This window comes from Cavia porcellus, unplaced genomic scaffold, assembly GCF_034190915.1.
Source record: "Cavia porcellus strain 051 isolate PalLab524CR breed Dunkin Hartley unplaced genomic scaffold, mCavPor4.1 scaffold_16, whole genome shotgun sequence".
NCBI classification, from domain to species: Eukaryota; Metazoa; Chordata; class Mammalia; order Rodentia; family Caviidae; genus Cavia; species Cavia porcellus.
The window spans coordinates 5,985,178-6,003,965 of record NW_026947499.1 but is presented as its reverse complement, the minus strand read 5'-3'; the positions used below and the strand labels follow the sequence as shown (position 1 = coordinate 6,003,965).

At 56.7% G+C, this 18,788-nt stretch overlaps 1 protein-coding gene and 1 long non-coding RNA gene across 4 annotated transcripts in view; both read left to right on the top strand.

Annotated features, from left to right (window-relative positions):
- Tmem132b (transmembrane protein 132B) overlaps positions 1-18,788 on the top strand; it is a 279,115-nt gene that overhangs the window by 171,459 nt on the left and 88,868 nt on the right. For all 3 annotated transcript variants that reach the window (XM_063225480.1, XM_063225481.1, XM_013154491.3), the window contains one exon: positions 6,748-6,934. In XM_063225480.1, the coding sequence (XP_063081550.1) occupies positions 6,748-6,934 (187 nt within the window). The remainder of the gene's footprint in view (positions 1-6,747; positions 6,935-18,788) is intronic.
- On the top strand, positions 11,592-17,719 carry LOC134470606 (uncharacterized). Its single transcript, XR_010039598.1, has 2 exons — positions 11,592-14,814; positions 15,224-17,719. It is a non-coding gene; the product is annotated as an uncharacterized LOC134470606 (long non-coding RNA).

The following is an 18,788-nucleotide window of genomic DNA, read 5'->3' as shown; positions in this document are numbered from 1 at the left end:
TTCTTTTTATTCTTTTTTGAGACAGAGTCTCGCTATGCAATCCAGGCTGGCCTTGAGCTCACTTTGTAGCGTAGGCTGGTCTCCAACTCACAGCGATCCTCCTGCCTCAGCCTCCCGAGTGCTGGGATTGTAGGTGGGCGTCCCCATGCCCAGCCCCTGCCACTGATTTCTTGAACTAGCTCTGCAGTGTCGGTGTTTCCTGCCCACTGAAATCTCTGCTGGGTGAGCTCATGATTGGCTAAAGTGCTCAGCTAACCTCGGGATCTGTGACCTGGGGCTTTTCTTGAGAGCTGTGTTTTGCTTTGGAGCTGAACCAGCTGCCCCTGGGGCAGTGCTGGTCCTCCTCTTTCTGCCCCAGCGGGCGGATTCTTCCCTCTCCCCTTCTCCCCATCAGCCCAGCCGCTCCCCCTCGGGTTCCCCCACTCAGGAGCCTGGAGCCCGGTGGTGGCAGGGGTGTCAGGCTGTCGGGTGTTGGTTCCTTGGTCGCTCCTCCCTCCACCATGAGCTGGCTGTGCCCTTGCAGCGGGGTGCGGCCCTTGTTGGGTGACCGTCCCAGCTGTGGGGCTCACAGGTCTCCCGGGCCTCCCTTTCTGGTCTCCTGGGCCCGGCCGATGGTGCTGTGCTGCTGTTGCTTACTCCTTGGGCGTCACCACCCATTGTCACCACGACTGTGTCCCATTTCTCTGCAGAGCTGACTTTACGTCATGTAGTCAGCTGTTGAGAGGCCCTGGTGTCCAGTTCCGGTGTCTCTCTGACTGGTGCCTTAGGGTTCTCCCTGTAGCGTCCCGCTGCTCTCCAGTTCCCTCTGCGCCTCTCTCTGACCCCACATCAGGGAACTGATGTTCTTAAGATTGTGAGGTTCCGGTGACATCTTCCCTACATGAGTAAACCATTATTTATGGTCACTGCGCTGTGGATTTAGTTACATAAGCCCACGGGTAGGTGTTAGAGAGGCAGGTTGACATGCAGGGTTACATTTGATGTGGGAACCCCTTGTAATTAAACCTGGCTTTTTTTTTTTTCGAGACAGTGTCTCACGTGCACTTCAGAATAGCCTTGAACTCATGCGATTTTCCTGTCTCAGCCTCCCAAGAGCTGGGGTCACAGGGTGAGCCACCATGTCTAGAGACCTGTGTTTTAAAAGAGAAGAATTAACTAGAATATAGAGCTGCTGTGTGCGGCTTAGGAAAGGTGGTGTAGCGGATTCTAGCGGCTGGAACCTGATGAGGGACCCGTCAGAGGTTCTGGGAATCGTTGTTATCCGGCCCTCTCCCTTTCACTCACCTGTATCTTTCAGGCTTTAGTTGGCCTGGCGGACGAGGTCCTTACGTAGCTGCTTAGGGTGCCCGTTTCTATTTAAGAAGCCTCCCAGGCCGGGTGGGAGTTTCCTGGTCCCCACTTGGCACTCCGGGGAGGGGTCTCGTGCTCATTTGAGGTTGGTGTTCGGTGCTGAGCTGAGCCCCATAGCACAGACTGGGTCCCAGATGCATCCCTGCCCTGTGCTGCCCTGCGGCGGGGCAGTGCGGGGACACAGGAGACGGGGCTCAGGCCAGGGAGATGGCATCGTGAGCTGGGGACGCAGGGCCGAGCTGTCTGCTGGGGTGCGGATCCAGGGTGCGGTTTCTCAGGGGTGACAGAGGTGTGCGGGGCCTTGTGGGATTTTACCTGTGTGCAGAGGGGCCTTGGCTTGTCCCAGGGTCTCAGCCCCATCATTGGGGTAGCTGGCTGTCGCCATGTGGGAATGTGAGACGGTGACGTCTGAGCTTCCATGTTTTCCAGGGGAGCCAGAAGTCCATTGGTCATGTTGGGGTCGTGTTGCATGTGTATATGGGGACATTACCCATTTTCAAAAGTATCCACTACTCCCTGGGCACTCTGGGAGGCTGAGGTGGGCAGATCCTAAGTTGAAGGCCAGCCCGGGCAGCTTGGTGACTTAGTGAGACCCTGTCTCAAAATAAAAGGTAGAGAAGGGGTGAGGTATCTCAGCGTGAGGGCCCTGGGTTCAACCCCTAGGAGCACACGCATGCACACTTGCACACATGCATACCCGCACACACGCACACACGCATGCTCAAATTTTTCAGAAACGCAGCGGAGGGGAGGTTAAGTAAAGCCCAGCTCTGGCTCTCCCAGTCCGCCAGCAATGCCATAACGGGGGGCCCACTGCCTGGGCCACTCCCGGTGGCCTGGTTCTAGGGTTTTTTTTAAAAAAAGACTTCAGTACAGCAGCCGGCCACGGCACAGCAGGAGATGGTCACGTGGGTGAGGAGGGGATGTGTGAAAGCCTGCAGGCCCCTGAGGGATGCTTGGCAGCTCTTGAGTGGTGCTAGACCCTGGCTGTGGACCGGCCCTGATTCGTCAACCAGAGCCACACAGCGAGGAAACAACGCCAGGCCTGCACAGCGCGGGTCTGATGAAAGCATGGCAGGCGGGCCTCTGTCCTGCAGGGCTCAGAGCCGCTGTGGCCCTGAGTAAAATGCAAGGCCAGCGGGGCCAGCAACTTGGGGCCGTGTGCCTCCCTGGGACACCGCGGGTGTGGTCTGGATTCTAGCGGTGGTGGTGGTGGCGAAGGTGTCAGGAGAGGACAGAGAGGTGACCCGGGACCACAAGCCCTGGGCTGTGGGGCTGCCTGTCGCCCACATGCACCCTCCGATTCCCAGCCCTGCCAGCTCCTCCAGGAAGCCCTCCGGGCTGCAGGCCCAGGAGCCTCTGCTTCCTCCCGGCACTGCACCAGTCCTCCTGGGCCTCCGGGCACCTGTGTGTGTCCTAGGTGTCTGTGTGTCCGTGGCCCTGTTCTGGGGACTCATGAGCATGCAAAGTGGGCTTCTGGTCCTGCCTCCTTTGCATGTGTGAGTGTCGCGTGGCGATTGATGCGAGGCGCTGGGGGCCGTGGCGCAGCCGGAGCAGGGCGGGCAGAGCTGCAGGGTGGGGACCCGTTGAGGGTGTTGGGTGAGGGGTGGCTCTGAACGGGGACCTGAAGGGCGTCCTTTTGGATGTTGCTCTGTGTTCCTCCTGATGGTCTGGAACACGTTTTCCCTTATAATTTTTTTTGGGCTTAAAATAGATTTTCTCATTTTTTTGACAAATATTTGCCGAGCCTCTGCTTGCTCTCACCCACCCCGGAGGGCTCGGCTCAAATGTCAGCTCTCGGCCGAGGTGCTGGTTTCCTGATACCTTTCTGTTGCCTTCTGTTGCGATTCACCTATTTTAACTCAAAAAGTAGCTACTTAGAAATGGTCATGTTTTAAAATTGTTTTTAAAAGTTAAAGAGATTAACTTTTAAAAGCAAACCGATTCCTCCCCTTTCGCGGTGGCTGTGGTGTGTACCCTGACGCAGACTGGACTGTCCTGTGCCTTTCCCTGCCGGATGGCACAGGGACCTGGTGTGTTTGTTTGCCCTGGTGAATCGCAGAGCCCCACCCATCTCAAGCGCCACACACACGGAGCTTAGGATGCAGACACTGTGGTGACCATGGCGGCGTCACGGGCTCTGCCCTTCGAAGGACACACATCCCAGCAGTTGAGGCATCTGTGTCTGTTGTGAGCGGTGGGTGGAGATGCACTTCCCAGCTGGGCAGGAGGACGAGGTATGGGCTTCCCTGCCTATGGGGAGCGCCGTGCCCCCCAGGGTGTGGAGGGAATCACCCCAGTTCCCCAGGGCATCTCCCTGGGCCTCTTGGGCACCTGTGATGCCTGGGTTAAGCAAACCCGTCCCGAAGATCTCCACGTCTCCAGGCACCGGGCCAGCTCTGCCATCAGAGCAGCGAGCACTGGGTACACTTTTGTCCTCAGGTGTCACCTGCCAGCCCTGCTCTGGAGCTTGCATTCCACGTGTCCGCTGTCCACCTTGCGTTTTGGTCATTTTTCATATTCATACCCTAATAAAACAAACCCAAGACCAGAGATGTCCCCTCTTGTCCCGCATGCAGGAAATCCCTTGGGGAGAGGAGGTGCTGCCATCTCCGCTTGGTGGCCCAGAACTACCCGGGAAGGTGCAGGGAGAGAAGCGGTCTGTATGACTGGCGCGGCCTGGAGGAGACAGTGTCAGCTGGCAGACTCTGTCCCGCCCCTCTGTCTCTCTTCCTCCTGTAAAAGGACCCACGTTGCCCTCATGAGTGACACGCTCGGAACATGACTGGATGGGTCCCTGGGGACAAGCTGCTGGACTGGGTCCCCGTCTCTCTCCCTGAAGGTTTATCTAGAGTAGACCAGGAGCAGATAAAATTAATAGCTGTGAGCCCTTTCCATAGAAATCACAGATTAGTGACCGGCGCAGCCCCCCAATGAGACAGGAAACGCTCTTGTGGGTAACAGTTAACTGCCGCTGTATTGAGGCGGGTTCTGGCTTATATATCTGACTGTGGCCAATCACAAGCTGCCTATCTGACTGTGGCCAATCACAAGCTGCCACGGAGTAAACATCACTAGTTGCGGCAGAGAAGTTTATTTGGAGAGGGACATAACGCATTGCGGAAGCTGAGGTGGCTCTTGGTCCTGCGCGGAGTATGTTGAGCGCCTGCGCCCGACAAATTAGCAGGCATCTGGCTGCCCAGAGTAAGAGGTTTCCCTCCTGTGCTTGGAGGAAAGTCACAAACAGCAACAATGAACCTTCGTACACAGACATGACTCTGGGTAACTAGTTGCTGTGCCAGGCATTGCCTGACCTGGGCACCTCCTGAGCTTGGTCTAACTCATAGGCTGGAAAGTCAGAGTGGGGAGGAAGTGCCCATGGGTCAGACTCGGACGCTCCTCTCCCCCAGAGTCGGGCCACTCCGGTGTACTGCGGGACTGGGGTGCAGGTTTAGCAGCACTAAACAGTGGGTACCAGACAGGGTTCACCTTCATTCTCCTCACTGGATCTTCTCCTTCAGCATTCGCTTCTCCAGGGCCTTCTGAAGGCTGAGAACCCAGGTGGTATTAGAATGAGCCCCTTCGTTTTGGTTAGAGCACCCAAAGAACAGCTGCAGGTCTGATCGGACAGGGTGGAGCATCCCAGGTAGGAGGAGAGGAGCAGGTGGATGGATGGGCGTGGCCAGGACGAGAGGAGGCGTGGCCTCAGGTGGGGCTGGGGGATGCAGGTGTCTGAAGTGAGCCCGGAGCAGCTGGTCCTCATCCTGCTTTGGCACCTCTGACCCAGCCCTTAACCTCTCCTGTCTTTTCCTGATCTGTGAGGTTGCCGAGGTGCACAAGGGTCCCCCACGGGAGGCTCCCGTGTGCCATTCAGTCCTACCCAGGGCCACCAAGCTGTAGGCGACACATGTTTTCTTTCCTGTGCAAAATGACTTGCACAAGTCTGTATCTGAGTATTTATCGCGCTCCTGAACTCTCACACCCAGCTTGGTGAGGTTCAGCCAGGGTAGCCCGGCCTGTTTGTGCGTGGGAGTCCTGGGATTATTCCAGAACCCTGTCTCTGTTGGTTTTGGGATCACATGATGAAGTCCATAGTACAGTATCTGAGAGTTCTCAAAACTTTCCCAGCAAAATGCCTAGCGTGAGGTCGTGAGTTCATTCTCCAGTACCAAAAAGCAAAACAAAACAAAACAAAACAAAACAAAGCAAACCAAACCAAAAAGCATTCCCAGATGGGGAAAAGCACTAGGAACATCCAGTTGCTCATGGAGGTTGATGTCCGATTTAGGATACAATTTCTCTTACGTCAAATCACTGCAATTTAGCATTGTCAGCACTGTTATTACACCTGGGTGTTGCCCGATAGCTCCTGGCACGTCAGGGCAGCGTACAGTTTTTGGTCCCCCACTTCCGTCACACATGGCAGGCAGGAGGAGCTGTCCGAGGTAGGAGATTCTGGGACAGGCTCCGCAGCAGACAGCATGTGCTGCCTCAAAGAACTCTTTCCAGAGCGCGAGCCCTGCCCAGCAGGAATGAAAGGCCACTGTTGTCTAGAGAGCCTCGTGGTGCAGGACAGAACGAGCTGTCTGTGTGACTCAGGACTTGGGCCTCGAGACCCAGTTTCTCCGCGGTCACGTTCCTGGCTGGAGGCCTGGAGATGGACGCCAGCTGACGGGCAGGATTGCTGGGTGCTGTGTGCTCACCTGCTCCAGCTCTCTCTTGAGTTATTTCCTCGTCAGTGTGGTGGTCAGCTTGCAACTCACAAGAGCCTTCCCGCGTGCTAAAATACGGGAAACGACATCTTCGCCCCCGTGTGCCCTGCCGCCTTCCTTTCCTCTCCTCCAAGCGCACACAGGGAGGGAAGGCATGAAGTAGGGCCCACGGGATTTCCTCACCTACACCTCATCCCCTCCAGGGCTGACGAGGTGCAGACGCCAGTGTGGCCCCCTCTGCCACTCACAGTGTGTGCCGCGGACCTCGGAGTTCCCCAAGTCCCTTCTACAGCTGAGAACAAACGGGAACGGCTGCAATCCAGGATGGGCCTTGAGATCGGGGCGGTGCTGGGCTGGCTGGAAGGGCCCCCACGCTGTGTGTGGCACTGGATTGCAGTGTGGGTTGTGTGAGCCGGGAGGGGTCCCCGTGTGCCATGTGCCTGGAGACACGGTGCGCTGTGGGATCCTCATGCAGAGCAGCACAGGCTGTTTCCACGGAGGAGGAGAGGGCGATGTGAGCACAGAGGGGCAGCCGTGAGCTCGGCTCTCTGCAGGCAGCGGGGGCTGGGTTCCAGCTGGCAGTCACCCCCTTGGCTGACGAGTAGGAACGTGGTGATTTATGCATTTTTGACTTTCTGCTGTGTTATGTGCTTTAAGTTGAACTTTTACGTGTTTGCTTTTCCAGACCCAACGGCTCCTTCTATGAGATCTTGCAAGTGGACTTCGGGATCGACAACAGCAGTGAGCTGGCTGGGGCCCAGCAGATCACCTGGCAGGTAGAGTACCCCGTCGAGGACTCGATGAGCGAGCTGGTGGTCTCCGAGATCTTCGTCAGCCAGACGACCTTCGTGGGCATCGTCCCTCTCGCCATGGTGAGAAGCCGGGGCTCCAGAAAAGTGTGTCATGGAGAGCTTTGCTTTGAATGCTTTTATTTCTCAAAGAAACATGAAACATTGTATAATCTGTTATTTTTCCATGCATTTGATACACCCTGTTTAGCCGCTGAAAATAGACTTACATGACATCCCAAAAAAATTACATCTCACTTGTGCTTTCCATGATGGCTCCCTGGGAACTATTTAGAGTAACATGTGACTCTCTTCTCATGTGTGGGATCCACTGAATGGTTCCCGAGGGCCCTGTTCTTTACTGTCCCCATCTGTGTGCATATCAGGACTGAGCTCCGTGCTCTGGGGAGGGGGTTTCACTGAAATGTCTCAGGACCCGTGGTGAGAACAGCAGCTGTCTACACCCAGGACCTGCCCCTCATCATAGGCTTTGCCTTGAGAGTCCTCAGGTGGCCCCGGAATTGGCAAACCTTCAAATGCAGATGGATGGACCAAAAGAGCCTCGGGGGCTGACCAGCCTGGATGGGCTCCCGGAGCCCATTAATCCGCCTGCGTTTTGCTCCCCTGACCCGGGCCGGTTGGATCCCTGAGCTCGGCTGAAACTCTGCCCACAACCAGATGCAGAGAACCAGGTGGGGGTGGATGCAGAACCTCGAGGAGGAGGGGAGCTCTGCATTCCGGGGGGACCTCGAGGCACTCCATACCCCTTTCCACGCTGGACACCCTCACTGTTCTGCACTGCTCTGACTTCCTGCCTGGGACCCAGACGTGGGTTGGACCCCGACAGCCTCGGCCTCCCCTGATGTGTGTGTCACTGGTCACAAAGCCGGGTGCTAGCGATAGTTGAGCCCCTTGAAGATGAAAACCGGATACCAGAATCAGTTCTGCCGTCTCCTCTGTGAGCGTCCATGGTGGCTTCTTTGCCTGTGTCCTTGCCTGTCCCTCTGTCTGCCCACCCCGCTCCCCCCACTTCCCCGGTGACACTGTCCCCCCCGTGCCGGTCATCACCAGCACCTCTTGGCTGTGTCTTCTCCGTGGCCGGCCGCTGTCACTGGCGGCTCTTTGGAGTTCCTGCTTTCCCATCCTCTTCCCCAGAGGAGAAAGCCCTGAGGGTCGGGCTCTGGTCAGACCCGTCCCCGACTGTGTCCCCAGCCCTTTCCCGAGTGTGGGGCTCAGTGGACAGGTAAGTGAAGCCTGTGCTTTATCCCAGGCATCCGGGGCCACCTGTGATTTGAAGATCGGGTGGAGGGAACGAGCGTCCCCATCAGGAGTGACCCTCGTTTCGGTTTGGTGGTGGTGACAGCCACCTGTGAGATGGAGACGGAGATGGATGGCTGGGGCTGTGTGTGTTGGGGAGATGGGGCTCTCCTGCAGTGTTGGCTGCAGCCGAGGCGAGGCGGAGGGGGCAACCTCGTCCCTTAGAGTCGGGGCCACTTGGCTCCGTGTTTAATCCCGGGCAGCCACCGACGAGTTCTGTGATTGTTTAGTCATGTCTGGCAGGAGTGTGGCAGGAGGGGGCAGCATGCGTGTGATGGCCCAGCTGGCCCACGTTTTGGGGGTGTGTTGCTGTGGCAAAAGGCACATCGACTGAGAAAGACGTGAACTGAACAGAAGCGATGTGCTGGTGAGTACCAGCTCTGTCTCTGTGCCCCTGAGGTCTTTCCAATTTCTGGAACATGGTTTGAAATCTTAACTCAGGGCCCTTGGGGGTGCCCCCAGGGATTTGGCCAATGTTTCTTAAACTTCAGATATTAAGACATTAATGGAGCTTCCCCCCCATAACCTTATTTTACATATGCTTATTAAATATTCTTCTAACTTTCAAGTTTATTTATATTTTTAGTAAAGTTTTCTATTAATAGTTTAGACAGGAAACCAGTCTCATGGAGTATAAATATGAAGATAAATTTACATATGTCCCCAATGCAGTGCAAGCAAAACAGTGCTCTTAAATGTTGGCTGGTTGTTCCCATCTCCTGAAGACACGTGGTCTGAATCTAAAACGTTTCCCTAAAGTCTCCTGGGCTTGGAGACAGGGCCTTGGAAGGTGTTGGGATTGTGGGGTGCGATGCTCCCCGGTGGATCTGTTTGCGGGGGTCTGGGTGCAGGAGGTGGGTCACCAGGCGGTGCCTCTGGAGGGCGCGTCTCTCACCCCAGCCTGCCCCTGTCCCTCCTCTTCCGGCCACCGTGAGGTGAGTAGCTTTTCTCCTCCGTGCCTCTCTGCCTGGGAGCCGGCCAGGCGCGCCCGAAACAAACCTCTCCTCTGTTAAGTGTGGCGACCTGCTGCAGGGCTAGGTGTCCCCAGTGAGGATGAGAAAGTAAAGAAGCGCAAAACTGGGCTCCGGGGAGCCTCACCCTCCTGACGGGAGGGAAGGGGCTGCTCCCCACTGCAGTGTGTTATTTACACACTCAGGAGGAGGAGGTCAGTTCCAGCCCCGCTGCCCAGCAACCTGTCTGCCTGGCTGGCCTGGGCCCCCTGGCCTTCCTGGAGCTTGTTCTGGGCTCCCCGTGTTTTCAGGGCTGGCCTTGCTTTGGCCCCACTGTGGGCTCCCTGTGAAGTTGCAGTATGTCGGCTGCTTCACCGCAGTGACGGAGAGATGGCTAACACAAGACTGCCCTCGGGTCTCCCCCTGTCTCGTTACTGGGACGGAGCGGGAGTTTTGAAAAGTGCTATGCAAGTACTGGCCGAGTCCTCTGAACACCTGGGGTGGACGCAGGAGGAGGAAGGGAGGCTGAAACGCAGGCTCCGTCTGGGTGGGTGACGCCAGGCCCCCGTGGCCTCTGCAGTCCACATCATCCTCGGAGGGTCCCACAGAAGCACGCAAGACGCGTGCTGAGAAGCCAGGGAAACTGGCGGCTGCTGTGGATCCACTCCTCCCCTCCCAGCTGGCTCTGTGGGCAGTGAGGCGCCTGGGCCCTCCCCTAGCTTCTGGCCAGTCCTGCGTCCTGCTCCCTCCCCAGCAGCCCTGCTAATAGGACCTTGGAGACATGGACTTTTCCTTCTGCATGGCCACCTCTGTCTTTCTGCTGGGAAATGGGGCCACTCTGTGGCCCAGGCTGGTGTTACCCTCTGTGATGGTGCCGTCGTCCTGCCTGGTGATCATTGTAGGGATGGCAGACTGTGTGTCCTTCTGGTCCATGAAACCCAAGGGGAGGGATCTGGGGCTGGGGAAGAATTTCTGACAGTTGACCAGATGAGCAGCTCCAGGGCAGGTATTCCCGATTCCTGTCCTCTGCATGGTGTGGAAGGAGACGGAGGAGCCGCTGTCCCCATAGGAGGAGCTATGGGCCTCCCAGGATGACAGGGATGTCTTCAGTGACTTCCCGGCTGCCGAGCTAACCTGCTGGGCACCTCCTGGCTCCTGACTTCTTCCTTGTGAAGCACAGACTTCCCTTCTCACACCGGCTCCCGTGGGCCATGAGCTGGGGCTGGGCACTGCACAAGGCTCTTCCCATCTCACTGGCCATCCCGGCCTCACCTCTCACGGGGTCATCACACAGGGAGGAGCAGCAGTGGTGATCTTGAACCTCCCCTCACCAGAGAGGGAACTTGGACCTCCATACTCCTGATTGGTTGGAACTGGGTTATGTGCTCCAGTGCAGAGAGGCTGGGGACTGTGGAGCTGGCGTTTATGGCTTCACCTGTGACAGTGTGGAGAGCCAGTGGCTCCCTGAATACTCCCACAGCCCTTGGGGAAGTTTCTGTTCTTTTGGGGTTCAGACCAGGCTTATAGCTGAGAGCGTTGTTGCCACAGTTCTGGGGTCCTGCCTTGTGTTAGATGCTTGACACCTTGATTTCATGAACGCAAATCTGTAGCTTTGGGGGAGCTTGGCCTGAGAGGGGTGAGGAGAGACCCCAGGCTTGGAAGCCTGGGTGAGGTGGATGAGTCCATGCAGGCAGGCAGGCTTGTAAAGGGCAGTAGCTATGGTGATTTACACATTTATCTGTCCATCCATCCTCCATCCATCCATCCATCCATCCATCCATCCACCCATCCATCCACCCATCCATCCATCTAACCATCCATCCATCCATCCATCCATCCATCCATCCATCCATCCATCCATCTAACCATCCATCTATCCATCCACCTAACCATCCATCCATCCATCCATTCATCCATTCATCTAACCGTCCATCTATTCACCCATCTAACCATCCATCTATCCATCTATCCATCCATCCATCCATCCACCCAACCATCCATCCATCCATCCATCCATCCATCCATCCATCCATCTATCTACCCATTCATCCATCTGTCCATCCATCCGTCCATCTGTTCATCCATCCAATTTATCCATCCATCCATCCATCCATCCATCCATCCATCCATCCATCCACTCACCGATGTATGCATCCATGTATCTACCCACTGATCCACTGATTCATACATCCATCTGTGCATCCATTTATCCATCTACCCACTTAATCCCTCCATTCGTGAATCCATGAACCCATCTATGCATCTGCCCACTCATCCATCCATCCATCCATCCATCCATCTGCGCACCCCCATGTCCATTCACCCATGCATGTATCCATCTACTCACTAATGCACTTACCCATGTATCCTTCATGCATTCATTTGTACATTCCCCCACTTATCCATCCACTCATGAATCCATGGGCCCATCCATCCATACACCCATCCACCAGTCTACCCACCCACCAATCCATCCACCCACCAATCCATCCATCCATCCATCCACCCGTCTACTCATTCATTGGTGAATACAGCCACCCATCCATCCATCTCTGCACCCATCGATTCACACACCCACACACCCATGCACCCATCATCCATCCATCCATCCATCCATCCATCCATCCATCCACCCATCCAGTCTGTCACTTTCTGTTGCACAGAGACAGTGGAGTGGATGAAAATTTTGAAAGTGAAATCAGTAGGCCTTGGAGGCTGTTTGTGTGTGATATTTGATTTCCAGAAGAGCTGCCCTCTTGGTCAGAAGCTGGGGCAGCCTCTCCTTAGCAGGGCGGTCTGCAGAGAGGCCGCGGTCCAGTGGTGGCACTGCTCACTGTGTCGTCTTTGGAGTCTTTGTGGCCTGTCTGCAGTGCTCTCCGTGGCTGGGCAAGCTCACTATGTGCCCGTGTCTTTTCTGTCTCCCTCTGAGAGTGCATGTTTTCTTTTTTTCCCTCTGCAGTGTTCCTTTTCTTGGGTTTTCTGTCCAATTACTGAGCTTTGAGTGCAGAGATTTGTTCCCGTGGGTGGCTTGGAGTTTAGGACTGCAGCCCACCATTCAACTTCAGTCCTTAAACTAAAAAGCCCAGCTCTGCACATGTAGATAAAACACATTATCTTTCAAAAAGATTGGAATAAAAAAACCCCACGAATGCACGGGGCGAGTATCTAGGCAACTGGGAACCCGGCTCGGCATAGGCTGGAGACGGAGATAATCAGATTCCTTTTTAGTGGTGCTGGCCTGGAACCTGGCGGCACGGCCCGGGCACAAACGCTCCTTTATTCCGGGCAGTGTTTGTGTGCTGACCGTGCCAACGTCGTTCTAGTGGACCGCGGTGGATGGGGCGGCGGGGTCCCAGCGCCTCTGCTCGCGCCAGGGAGCAGACTGAGAACGCCAGAGCCACACAGAAGCCTCTTGTCAGATGGGCGCCATGAGGCGGAGACGGGGAGCCCCTGCAGGGTGCGGGCAGTGGCAGAGTGACCAGCAGCGCGTCCTTCCCAGGACCTGGCAGCCTCCAAGCCCAGTGAAGCCGGGCGAGGGAGAAGGGCAGGCAGGCAGCTGGAGGATGGGGAAGGGGCCCAGGAGCAGGAGCCAGCGAGAAGCTGGAGGGGAAGGGGGGTCCTGAGCAGTGCAGTGAAGGTCCTGAGGGGCGCGTTTCCTGGGGCTCGGGTTCTGGTTCATGGGGTGCTGCTGTGACAGATCCAGTGTGTCCTGTAAGTGTGGAAGTCGGAGAATCTTGCAGGGCTGAGACGGGTGTCGGGAGGGCTGCGGGGCGCTTTCCAGTTCCAGAAGCCGTCCGCATCCCTCGGCTCACGGCCCTATCTGTGGCTGCACTGCTGCAACCTCGGTCCCCTCCACCCTCCTCTGAGCCTGACGTCCTGCCTGCTGCACGTACCCTGTGGTCACCCTGGACCTGGTCACTTCTCTGTCTCTCTCAAGGATGCGAACTTCTCGACACCGGCGAAGCCCCTTTCTCTGCCTCAGGCAGCCCAGGCCCAGGTTCTGAGATGGGGATGCAGATGCCGGGGGTGGTGTGCATCGTTCTGCGAACCGCTGGGTCTCACAGGGGTTAACGCCTCTGACACCCACAGGAGCTGATGGGGCTCGTCCCAGGGCCCAGGTCTGCAGAGAGAATAAAAAATGTTTGCAGGTCTTTGATGCCAGGGAGTGGCAGGGCCAGTGTTCACAGAGCGCACCTGTGACCGGGAGTGCTGGTAGGGCCAGGGGCACCAGATGCCCAGGAATGCAGGGCGGGGTCTGCCACAGGCATCCCAGCGAGGTGACGTCCCTGTCCTGGCCGCGCGAGTGCCGTTGTGAGGTCCCTGCAGCGACTCTGATGCGACACACAAGCCTCTGCTGTGGGGACTACGGCCACTGCGGATGCCGCTGCAGGATTCGGGGCACATTAATCATCAGAAGAAATGCTTAGCTTAGGAGGAGGCAAACAGGAATAGAGAGAGGGGTGTGTAAGTGTGCGTACGTGCAGCGGGGCCCTGTGGCCCTGTGGCCTGGCTCACTTTCAGGAGACACCAGTGCAGTCAGCGCAGACCCTCACCTACCCATCCGTGGTAGCTCAGGACAGCACGCTGCTCCAAGCACCCTCAGCTCTGTTAGGCCCGAGGTCCCCCAGTGGCTGCTCTATCCTCTGAGCAAACTCCCCCTCTGCACTGTGACACAAAGCATCCAGCTTCTCTCCTCCTCAGGCCTCTTCTCTCTCCTTCCACACTCTACTACCCCAGGATCTTTGCACCTGCTGCCCTTTGTATGGGCTTGTTCTTGAAGGGAACAGTAGATTGTCATCCCAAAGAGGCCCGACTCTCGTGACCCTGGAATAGACTCCCTAGCTCAGTGCCCATGTTGCACAGGGATGTGGAGGAGGTCAGTGACCCTCGGCGTCGGGGCAGGGAGTGTCCACCACCTCCTCCTATTCACTAGCAAACAGCAGAGTTTGACCTGACCCATGGCGCTCAGTACAGGGCAGTGCGCTGTTTGGGACAGACGCTGGAGCAGAATTCAAATCCTGACACCAGTGCTCAGGAGCCGGACATAGTGTCTTGGGACTCTTGTTTCCCTGCTTGTGGTGATTGTGTGGGGGTTGCCTGGCCTGGACGACAGCACGGAGCTGGCCATGGTCTCACTGTCTCCCTCTCTCCTTCCTGCTGCCTCTGTGTGTCCTGACCTCCTCTGCTGGTTTTCTTTGCAAGTTGCTGGGACCTGGGATGCACTGCCTCTGTCCCCACAGCCTGCACCCCTAAACCCGGACAGTGGCGGGAGGACCTTTGCTGGGGAGAACAGTGCGGGTGTCAGCGTGCCCCTGGGGTCGTCTTCAGGAGGAGCCGTTCAGACGGCTTTGAAGGCTTGTGATTGAGCGTTTCTTCTTTGACTTGTTTTGTTTAAAACTTAAAAAACCAAACACCAACACCTAACCAAACCGTGCCTGCTTGCTTTTCTGGAGTGGCACAGGTGAGGCTTCCGTGCCCGTCGGCCGCCGGCCCCTCTGTGGCACCGTGTTCGAGGGGCAGCTGGGTGCGACCCTGTCGGTTACCCTCGGTGCTGGGCCTGAGCCTGTGTGCCCCGCTCTGGCGGTGGTGAGGCTGGGGGCCTCTCGGTGCCCATGAGGATAGAGAGAGCCACCCTGCTGGCCACCTGTGACCATCTCATGGCTGGACACAGTACCCAGCACCTGCAGCTGAGGGGAGGTGAGGCTTACTTGGATTTTCGCGGGTGGTCTGCGGGCTCCAAGGCAGGAGGGCGTGGTGGAGGCCGTGGGGGAGGGGAGGAACAGGGCGAGCAGGGGGATGGGGAGGGAGACGCGCCCCTCCAGCCCCGCCAGGGGGTCCCCAGGCTCCCCCTCCCAGCTCCAAGCACCCCCGTGGCACCCTGTAATCTGGTCACCCCCCATGAGCTGGCCGCAGAGGACAGGACACGGGCCCCCATGTAAGCTGCCGCAGCCCGTCCCGCTGGTCAGGAGTCGGTCCCCGCTGTGTCCCCCACCCTCCCGTCCCTCTGTCCTTCCCTGCCTCACACCCTGCTTTCTTGTTTTCTCCTCTCCTGTCCTCCTGTCTCTCCCCTGTCCCTCTGTCCCACTCCTCCTGTGACACATCCCAGAAGGCCCAGCTGGTTTGGGGTGGCCAGTGGCTCTGCCACCCCGTCTTCTCAGGGAGCCGAGTCAGCTTCCTCGAGCTGCTGCAGGAAGTTGCCACAAGACGCGGGGAGTCGGGGACTGAGATGTCAGAGGGACCTCCGCCCCCTGAGACGCAGGGGGCTCCTTCCTGCTCTTCCAGCGTCCAGCGGGGCCAGGGGCTCCTTAGCTTGTGGTTACCTCGAAACCATCTCTACACCATGCTCTGCTGCAGACCGTGGCACTCAGGACTGGTGACCGGGCATGGTGACCGGGACGCTGTCCAGCTTGGCTGCCCTTGGAAGTTATTTTGGTGGAGCCCTGACTTCAGACTCGGGAGACCCACACACATCTCCCTCACTCAAATAAATTTGTCATTATGACTCCTGGCAGACACCACACAAGGCAAGCCACACACAGCAAGCCCGGAGAGTCCAGAATGAGCCAAATTTGCATCTGTCTTGTGGTGTCTGCAGACGAGGACGCTCCCCTCCACACACATGGTGTCGCCTGTCACCAGGAGCCCACCTTGCTCCCGGCTGAAAGGAGCAATCAAACTGTCAAGGACAGCGTTTGTATGTGCGTGTACTTTACAGATGGCCAGAAATAACCACTTTGTCGGTGGAGATACATCGTGCCCTCATCAAGGCCACTGGGGGTACTAATGGCAGAGCCGGGACCCGACCCTCACCTGGCCGCTGCCGGGCCTCCCAGCGCGTGGTGCCAGGGGCACGGTTAGCAAACCTGTAACTGGGTTTGGATGTTTCGCTGCTTCCTAGTGGACATTCAGAAAAACAACAGTCCAGCAGGGCTGCTTTGTGCAAGGTGGACCGAGGCCAGCTAGGTGGGAAGGGAGGGGAGGCCATTAGGAGTGTGGCTCGGTGGGCCTGCGTCTCCCTGGGGCGACCCCGGTGACATCTGATTTCCGCAGGGGAAAAGGAAGCACAGACCCCGCTAAGCAGGTTCGGGGAGGAGACTGTGGTCCTCAGCCGGAGGCGCAGAGTGGGCAAATGTGGGCACCACTGTGGCAGGGATGAGACCTGACAGCCTTTTAAAGGCTCTGTCAACGCCATTAATATTTATGGCCTCGCTGCAAAGACAGCTGCTGGGCGGCGCCTCCACCCACGGCTGCTGCTCTGGGGTTGTTCGGCTCCGCTGGGTGACGGCATGAGAGGGACGATGGGAAAGGATTCGTGGCTGTGTTTTGCACCTCCTTAAAGGTGGTTAGATAACTAGGACGTGTTTTCCAGATGGTCATTTTCTTAAGAAAACAAAACAGAGAATCCCTGGCTGTTGACAGCTGAGCCAGGATGATGTTCACTGCCACTCAGAGCAGTGAATATGGAAGCTGTGCCTGGATGTCTGCACTTCCAGCTGCCTAGCCAAAGCCAGTGTTACAAATGGGGACCAACAAATGGCCTGGCCAGCCCGTGACCGTCCAGGGAGGAAAGGCCCACCCTGTAGAATGGGTAGAGACGTGTGCCTGTGGGAAAACTCAGTCTGCTTCACCCTTTACTTAACCTGGGTGCCCTTCAGCAGGCCCTGCCTCAGTTTTCCCATCTGTACAAAGGGTTTTCTTGCATCCTACTGTATAGCCGTATCCATCATTGTCAAGATGAAATAAAGCAATAAACACACAGTGCTTGCTACAGAAATATGCATTGCACACTGACCATTTGCTTCCATTTAATTTTTTCTCAAAAAAAGGTAATAGTTAAGAGTCGCAGTAAAAATCAAAGTATTTAATAACGGGGTGGCATGTCCACTAACCAGCTGGAGTAGATACAGCTGGTGAATGGTGATTACATCCTCAGCTGTGTGTCAGCCCACAAGGAAATACTCCGATTGGCTGTTTTTACTTGGCTTGGTGCAGAGCCCAGCAAACCGTTTTCTAAATGGCTTTGATCTCACAAATGATCAAGATGGCATTTTTCTGAGGGCCTTTTAAGGATTCTTTTCCAAGGGCGAGCATCGTGGAAGCAGTCCCAGCCATGCCCACTAGATGGCGCTGGGAGACCGGTTTATGGCATCCTTCGCCCTGCCCGCGGGCTTCCTGAACGCGTGCCCTGCCCTTTTTTCTGCCAATTAACTGATCGCTGCATGGGGCGCTTTGAGTCCAGGAATTCCCGGCTTCCCCCTGAGCTGGAGGAGAGCAAGGCTCCTCCCGCAGCCTCCGCAGGGCCCCGACGGTACCTGGAGAGGTGTGGCCTCCCTCAGTGGGGTCAGCGCCTGCAGCTAGATGGAATTGTGCCTGGAAATTTTTAATGCTTCTATTTACAATGATGGATGCCCACTCGAGGGTTTTAAAAGAGCCGAGGGATAAATTGCAGAACCATCACCCACACATCTGACTAGGTCCATGCAGTGTCCAGAGCAGGTGGACGTCACACTGCATAGCCGTGAGGTCCTACTCTACGTGTCAATTTTTTTTAAAGGTTCGCACTTAATTATATTTAATAAAAGACAAAGGATCCGATGTGAAATTCCTGAGCTTCAAAAAACATTAACCACTTCAACAAATACATCTTTTGTTTTGCTTTGAGAAATACTTTGCTACAATTAGGGGAGAAAATTATGGAACCAACAAGTCAATGATTGGAGCCACTGTGTTATTTTTATTATTGCTGTTGTTCTGTGGCTGTGTTCAGGCTTTTGACGCTATCATTCAGTCTTAGTGCGGAAGCCAGACTCTCCAATATAGTAGCCAGGAGTAACCTGTGGCTGGTAAAATTAATATTCATAAAATTAGAAAAACAGTCAGCTCCTCAGTGGCAAGGCAGGCGGGTTGCAAGCGCCAGCGGTTGTCCCCGTGCAGCTGCGCAGCGCAGCCCTGCTGCAGGAGCTGGTCTGTGGGATGCTGGCCATCGACTGGTGGAGTCTGGCACAGGCAAAGCCCCGTCCCACTAATCAGACCTCGAGGGTGGGCGCTATGACAGTGGTCAGCCCTGGGGTTGAGTCGCAGACCCAGGGGCGGGATAGAGGTGCGGTCAGCCCTCCCAGATCAGGTAGTAGGAGGCCCAAGCGAGCAGAGCCCAGGCTGCTGTCGGCGCTGAGGGTGGGGCCTTTCCGCGATTGGACAACCCTCTTCTGCAGGGCGGGGCCTCGGTTGCGATTGGGCAGCTCCATTCCACTGGGTGGGGCCTCAGTTGCTTTTGGACAGCTGCCTCTGGGCGGGGCCTCGGTTGCGATTGGACAGTCTCCCACTGGGCGGGGCTGCCTGGTTTCCATGGCGCCACTGGGCTGCCCTGACTTCCCAGCGCTGTGAAGGACCTTGTCTCTTGTATTTTGTGGTGTGGCCGAGTCTTGCTCACCTGTGACAGCAGCCGAGCCAGAGCTGACGGCCGCTGGCATTAAGGGGCGCACTCTCACCATGCGTGGTGGAGTAGCCTGGAATTCCAGCCCTCTGGGGGCTGAGGCAGGAGGGTCGTGAGTTCGAGCCCAGGCCACATGGCAAGACCCAGTCTCCTAACCCAGCGACTCCCTCTGCTTGGCTCCGGAGGTGCGGATGGGGTGACCACGGGAACCCCAGACCTGAGCGGGGCCGGATCGTGG